The sequence below is a fragment of the Lottia gigantea genome (genome assembly GCF_000327385.1).
Source record: "Lottia gigantea unplaced genomic scaffold LOTGIsca_29, whole genome shotgun sequence".
Taxonomy (NCBI): Eukaryota; Metazoa; Mollusca; class Gastropoda; family Lottiidae; genus Lottia; species Lottia gigantea.
In genome coordinates, this window is record NW_008708943.1 from 1,044,620 (window position 1) to 1,052,226 (window position 7,607).

At 32.0% G+C, this 7,607-nt stretch overlaps 1 protein-coding gene across 1 annotated transcript; it reads right to left on the reverse strand.

Annotated features, from left to right (window-relative positions):
- Window positions 1-881: 881 nt before the first annotated feature.
- On the reverse strand, window positions 882-7,114 carry LOTGIDRAFT_232461 (hypothetical protein; the record flags this gene model as incomplete). The annotated part of the gene is made up of 5 exons (XM_009056803.1): window positions 882-1,365; window positions 1,471-1,913; window positions 3,784-3,940; window positions 6,554-6,698; window positions 7,096-7,114. The coding sequence occupies 4 exons, from the start codon at window positions 7,112-7,114 to the stop codon at window positions 1,863-1,865; spliced, it is 372 nt and encodes a 123-aa protein (XP_009055051.1). The 3' UTR covers window positions 882-1,365; window positions 1,471-1,862.
- Between the last annotated feature and the right edge of the window lie 493 nt (window positions 7,115-7,607).

The following is a 7,607-nucleotide window of genomic DNA, read 5'->3' on the forward strand; positions in this document are numbered from 1 at the left end:
AGACCATTAATTTCTTTTCCCCAAAAATATGATCTAAAATTCAGAGATTTCCCCTAACACCCTTTGCCTAACGTATTTTGAGATATTCAATTCCATTAGTAAAACATCAATGTTATCAAAATCGAGTTTTTCCCAAATAAATTTCAATAAGATATTAGAATCTAGTGAGATTTTATTCAGTATTTAGCCATCAACTGCCAGAAAATACCAGTTCGATTTGACAGATCGCGTACTTGTTCTCTATTCGCCCCGAGAAGATTTGACAGGCGATATGCCTTTATTCCTTTCTCGATGAAATATGCAAATAGAATCAGGAAATTGTTGGCAACCTAAGCTGAAGATTGCTTGCTAATGAAATCCAAGAGACTTTTGGTAAACAAGTCTGGCGAGCAGAACTGAGGCTTGATGAAACAGACGACAATTACCCGCCATATGTCAAGCGAACTAATCCAATCGTTTTCTGTCAGATACACCCAACATTGGCTTAGTTAAACACTTGAGGCTGATTAGAGCCATTCCTAATCTATAAGGTCGTGTCTTTGGTGCCAACTTTCATTCCTGAAAATCAGGCTTTCTTTTATTCCATTATTTTAAAGTATTGACCAATCACCGCCTGGGTAAATGAGTATTTATCAAGGAGTAAAAGTCAAAATGGTGGAATCGTGTAAAGATAGATGTTAAATAAAATTATTTTAGGTGCGAGATGGAATTCACTTTGTTAGCTCTAACTGTTGACTTTAACTGAAATTTATTCACAGATCTAGAGGTAGGCCTATCATAGATATGATACACTTGGCGGCTTCCATTCATTGGGTTTTCCAGATTCTTGGGTTATCTTTAATGTTGTGTCGGTATTTTACCGGGAATCCAAGAACCCTAGATCACAGAGTTGATTTATATAATCATTGTTTATTCATATATACATCAAATATACATACATCAGCTTTTATCATTGTTCAAAACGTGTACGTATTCAGTTATTTAAGTCGACTAGCTCCATTATAATTTTCAGAGGTTGTTTTGTGTGGTCGAATTCCAATCAAAGCGTGAATTCTATAGAAAGTCAGCTCTTTCTTGTTTGTCTGGGATTTTATTCAATAAAACATAGACAAATATACTTCAGGTTTAATTAATGTTTTCTAAATTATACTCAAATGCTTATTTCATGATAATGAACAAAATTATGGTATAGCATACTACACATAATAAGGTAAAAGCAGAAATGTTACCTAAGATAAGGCATGTTCTTTACATTTCCAGAAAAGTAAAATATCTTTGTACTATTCTAAAGAAATGTGACATTTCTTATTTTTTGTTCCAAAATTGAAAACTTGTTTGATACTTGCAAAATGCATAATTTTTAAACCAGTTGTATTTGAGAAAATTGAGTTCAACTTAAAAGCATAAGTTTATCATTATCCATTGTATGTAATTACTGGTATTTCATTCTCAATATAGACTTAGATTAAAATGCAGGATGATTTTAAAATATAATATTTACAAACATGGTATGATTAACAGTAATACGTTGCCATAGTGTTGTCACTTACTTTCTCCTAATCCAATGATAAAACAAAATTTTTTTTGAGAGCCAATTTCAAGGTATCTTATTTGATGACAATCTGAAAGTTATGATATTTCTAACAACAAATCCACAATTGATGAATATAATACAAAAAAAACCACAAAAAAGGGTGGTTGAAAATATTAACATTTCATTAAGAGTTTGGGACTCCAACTTTAAACACTATGGCAGGCTCATACAAGAAACAGCCATCACTGTAATTTGTGATAAAAGCTGTTTGTAGTACTATGGTATATAATGATGATGTAGAGAGGAAGTTTCTTTCTGTAAATTTGTTTTAATATCTTCTACCCCCTCCTCCACCATAACCTCTTCTATTGTCTTGATGCTGAAATAAAAAATAAATACATTTTTCATGTTTTTTTGGATTTATTAAGAGAATGATTTTGTTTCTGACTTTGAATTGGACGGATATGACAGAAGTTCCAACCTTCCTCAAAAATGTAAGAAATTTCTTGTTTTTTTTTGGTATTAATGTCCATCCAACAAATTGCTGTACTTTGAACATCTATTTTTTTCCAAGTAAATGACATCCTAAATGCTCATAAGTTGCAAATTTTTGTGACAGGCATAAAAATCCCTGAAACAGTCATTAACATCATCCTTTAAAGTAACATGTGTCTCTTGGATGTTTTTGACAAGTACACACATACAATCTAATAATAAGCATCTTCACAATGTCAAGCTGTAATGAACTTTGTCTTATACCTTGACTGATAAGCCACCTCTCTTGTATCACAGAATGTAGCCATTTGATTGGATTGTAGGCCAGCGAATACATCCAATCAGACACCTCAACAGACAACCAAAATTATGGATTATGGACTCTGATTGGTTGTATTTGCTAGCGTACACTCCAATTAAATTGCTGCATTTACAAACTTCCATGATACAAGAAAAGTGGCTATTGAAGTCAAGGTATAAAAAAAGTTCTTAATGGCTTGATAATGTGAAGATGAATAATTATGATATTAGAATGTTAAAGCAGTAACCAGAGATTACAATCTGACCTAAGGCCTGGTTTAGTTTAAAAATTAATCTGGTAAAAGAAGATTATTATCCAGGATTAACACAACAATTGTAACACAGGTTAAATTACGTTGTGTGTCAATGACAGGGTCGGATATTACAAAGGGAGATAATATAAGATAAACCTTATCTTTGACAACACAATGCATCACATATACAGCTACTAAATGATGCTAATTCATGGCAAAAATAACCATGACCACCTGAACAAACCTTCAACAAAATATTTCGATTGAGATTCAACTTTTTCCAATCTTGTTTGACAACAAGTAGGAGTGGGCGGGGTTCTAATTGTTGACAAAAACTAGATAAACTTTAAATATACTCCTTTGTCCTTTCGGCTAACGATACACTATAACAATACTGGCAAACAATTCTACTTTCATTTTTTAATACAGGAGGTAGAATAGGGGTGACTTGGTACAATCGTGTGAATAACATCAGACAATTCGCATCATTAAACTGAAAACCTGTTCGAGGATAAGTTCAGTGTATATCAGAAAAAAGGATAATATTGACAGTCAAAATGTGTGATGATTCGAGTAGAACTCTTCACTTGATTGCAATTTATAATTCTATCAAATATGCTTCATGAATATTCATAAATAATCCAGGAAAAATAAGCCGTTAGGAGGGAACGAGAAAAATTCATAGAATCTGGTCATTGATTGGTCTAATGATAATATACATTCTACTATTTGTGTTATTTAGAATAAAAGACCAGAAACTACTTGAAGCAAGATGTCCAAATATCTCAGCTAAAAGGTTTGAATACTTAATCAGGTGACAAATAGACAAACTGAAGAAGAATGTTTATAGACATACAAATTAATCTCCATATATAATATTTGATAAGAGAAAAGACCAGAGCACCTGGCTTGGAATTTCTATTAATGTTCATAACACATTGAGTCAATCTGAACTAGCTATTCCTTAAAACACATGCAGCCATATCTACCAAAACTTCATCTTATTGGTCAATCATTTAAAAGAAGGTGTTATTAAAATATTTGCTTACCAAACCCATGAAGCTCTATTTCAGCTGTTCAAGATGGAAACCTGAGTGACCACAGTCAAAATATTCAGGTGGTTACTAACTTTGTAATAATTTAACATGTACAACCCTGTGTAGTTCAGTTATAAAGACATTAATAATAAATAAAACTCACCCCTCCACCACCATAGCCTCCTCTATTTCCACCATAGCTGTCCCTGTTACCATAACCTCCCCCACCCCTATTATTATAACCCCCACCCCCTCTGGGGTTATTATTGTAGTTATAACCATATGATGGTCCTCCACCTCCACTGTTCCAAGAATCATTTCTGTAAAATAAAAAATAATTCAAAATTCTTAGCCTTTGTAACACAATATATATTTTTATCATGACAGATTGAATGTAAGACTTAAGATTTTTATTTTTTTACAATGCTAATGTAATAGTCTTTTAAGTTTTAATTTGTTTGTTTTTTTCATTTTTTTTTTCATTTGTTGTTTTCATGATTTTTGCACAAAAGACAATGTTACTTCTTTGTTACTGAATTGTATTGTAAGTAAATTCAAACCATTATCATGAGATTTTTGAAAATATTTACTTTAAATTGTAACATGCTGAATAGAATGGTATTTTTAAAAGTGACGTAATAATTTGGAGGTCATTATTGTCAGGTATCCTGTACAGCCCCTTCTGTCTTCAGTCTGAATTAGCCCTTACATTCCATTCAAATCTCTTAAAACTATAATAGTTCTTCAAATTTTCTACTGACAATAAGATCTATTACAATCTTCATCTGCTTTAATTACATCTGTATTAATTAGGCTTTTTGTTGTTTTCATACCTTAAACAATAGCTAAGATGTTGAAACCTACTCAGCTTTAGGCTAATAGATATCAAGACAGATCTTCAAGAGGTTTCGGTCAGGCTAAGCCATGAGAAAGCTAATAATTCTACTCTAAACTATAGTTTAACAGATTTTCAAGAGGCTCTTCAATGCCTAGTTTACAACTTGGACCCACTCGGACTCAAATTGGAACAACTCTTTCTATTCTTGTGGATTCCTTGTTACAACAACTAGAACAAACACTTCAGGTATTGTCATAGCATTTAGTTTCAAAACCAGAGGCTGGGTTTGTGTAGTCGCATCCTGCCCTCTCTTGTCCCTAAGACCCTGGGATACATTTAATAAGGCTTTCTCTCTAGTTAACTTCCCACATTATCCTTAAATAGCCTGGGTATTGTTTCTTAACACAACAATCTGGACTCTTAATAGACAAGGTGTTGAATCTTGAGACTTTTAATAGAAATATTGTCGCATCTCACTGCTGACCTATCAATGATTGACCAATAACAGTGGGACCACAATGACCCCTTTTGCCCTTTACATCTCTCAGTTTGACCAGTGTCCACAGATGTCACCTAATTTATCATTATGGGTTGTTCTGAAAATAATTTACGATAACAATCAAAGTTGAAGATCTTGACAGAATTGTTTTATTTTCTCACCCAAGCTAACACCTGGACACCAATTATTCTGACTTTAATAATCTTTCATTTATTTAACAAAATCTACCAAAATATCCCATCAATAGATGTGTTTTGATATTTTCATCCCTTAATGAAAGCATGTGTTTATATATTGTTGGTATATTTGCACACCATTAAAGGAATATGGGTATATTGCACTCATAATGAAAGTGTGTTTATGTATATTTGGTATATTTGCAGCCTCTCATAAATGGATATGTTAATATATGACAATTCAACAATTCCAAAGAAAGGATGTGTTTGGATATGAGAATAATTAGATAGTTAAAGTTTACTGACAATGAAGAATATAACACAATGAAGAACAATATTAGTCTCCTCCAGTCTAGTCTTCTAATTCAACTTGCATACTAGTATATGCAGCTTTTTATTCTTTTGACCAATTCTCAGTTTCTAAATAAATCTAACCACTGGTTTTGATGCATGTTGAACTTTTTACAAAAAAAATTGTAACAGTTACCTTATAATTTTCAAGACATATGCAGTTCCTTACTTGCCAAGATATAAAAAATGTATCCAAAAAAAAATCAATTACTATCAAATATTTCTGGAAATACTTCTGTATATTTCATCAGAATAATAATTGTAACTGTAATTGTAAGACAGTATAAATCATATAAATTCTGGTAAAATTCTTGTCAAATTTTATATTTCTCTTACAACTTAAAATTATAAACAAATTTTTAATCTGTTATTTTGTATATTTAATAAGAATGAATAGTGTATATTTATCATGACAAGTACAATCTTAGAGTATTTATAAAGGGTAAATCATAGAATTCTGGTAAAATTATAAACAAATCTTCAATCTTTTATTTTGTATATTTAAAAGAATTAAGATTGTATATTTATCATGGCAAATACAATCTTAGAGTATTTTAAATGATACATCACAGAAATTCTAATAAAATATGGTCAAATCATATCAATTAGATGAGGTATTTGACATGACAATTATGACCATTCTGAGGTCAAGTACTGCCATACACAAACCAATTGACAACCAATAGAATAACTCATTTCACTCATAATATCTTCATAGACAACATAACACTCTCTCTGATTGGGTGTTCATTGTAGAGTTAACACTCTATTAAATGCTCATTAGTGTTCATAATCAATCAACCATCATTTCCCAATTAAATCAGCGTTCTTCACAGGATGTGGCAAGAACAGACAGATGATGAAAAGGACAACTTTGGATATTGCTACTGGGTTTCTAAGAGTTCACATTTGAGTTTCTGAGCTCCACATAACTTTCTAAAAGTCCTCAAGGCTAACATTGCTTATTTGGCATAAGAGCTTATATGTTTTGTCAACTCAGCATCCATATCAAAGTCCAAACAGCTAACACTGTTTATTTGGTATATGTCTAAATAGTCAGACTGCATACCTGTAAGCAGAGTAAGCTGAACCTCCTCCACTGTTGTTTCTGTAGGGTTGGGCACCATAATTCTGCTGTCTACCTCCATAATCCCCACCGTATCCCCTGTTATCTCTACCTCCGTATCCCCCACTATCTCGGCCACCGTATCCACCTGAAAAATATCAAGAGTACATATAAAAATATTGGCTTTATAACATGAAACATGTTTTCTATGCTGATTGCTGAAATGCAGAACTAAAAACCAAGATACAGTAAATTGATTTATTGATGATACTTTTTGGTATTGATCAGATCACTGGAACACTGAAATTGGAAGCTGGAAACTGGTCATCCTTTGATTAAAAACTCAGTACAAACTAAAAATATCAAAACATTCTCAACTGGTCCAAACTGAAACAGATATACCCACATTTTTGGAAATCTTGCTATCATTGAAATGAAATTCATTGTCACATGCTTTTATTCATATTACTTGGGTGTTATTTATTTCATTTACACTAAGTACTCAAAGGTTAGTGTGTTGAAGAAGTCAATTTTTATCAAATTACCAGTACACAACATTGACATAGATCAGTTTCACTGCCAAAATACTTGACAAGTATAAACCAGTACTTAGAAGCAACTGATTGGACTGTTAGTTGAAATGTCAAAATGGTTCGCAAAGTAGTATGAGAGTTGGTGAATTAACTCTGATAGCCTGTAAGCTTGTCAAATGCTCATTGTAGCAATCTAAAGGACAAGGTAAAACTCTATTGAGGACACTTGCCAGCTATTTATTCTCTGTAAATACCTGGAGCAAATCTCTACTCCTCAATACCTTGCAGTCATTTCATTGTCTTTATATTATTCTCACTCATATTAAAGTCACTGTACCATTTTTATAGAAAAGAGGTAAAATTCAATGTTATACAAAATCAGTTATTTATTTTCTGCCATTTAAGAAAATCCCACGGAAGAAGATTTTAGTAATTGGATATTGAAGATAAATTGGTAGTGAAAATTTCAATTTTTTTTTTACCTAATTTGGCATTTTTTTTTTTCATTCCAAGAAACAAGATTT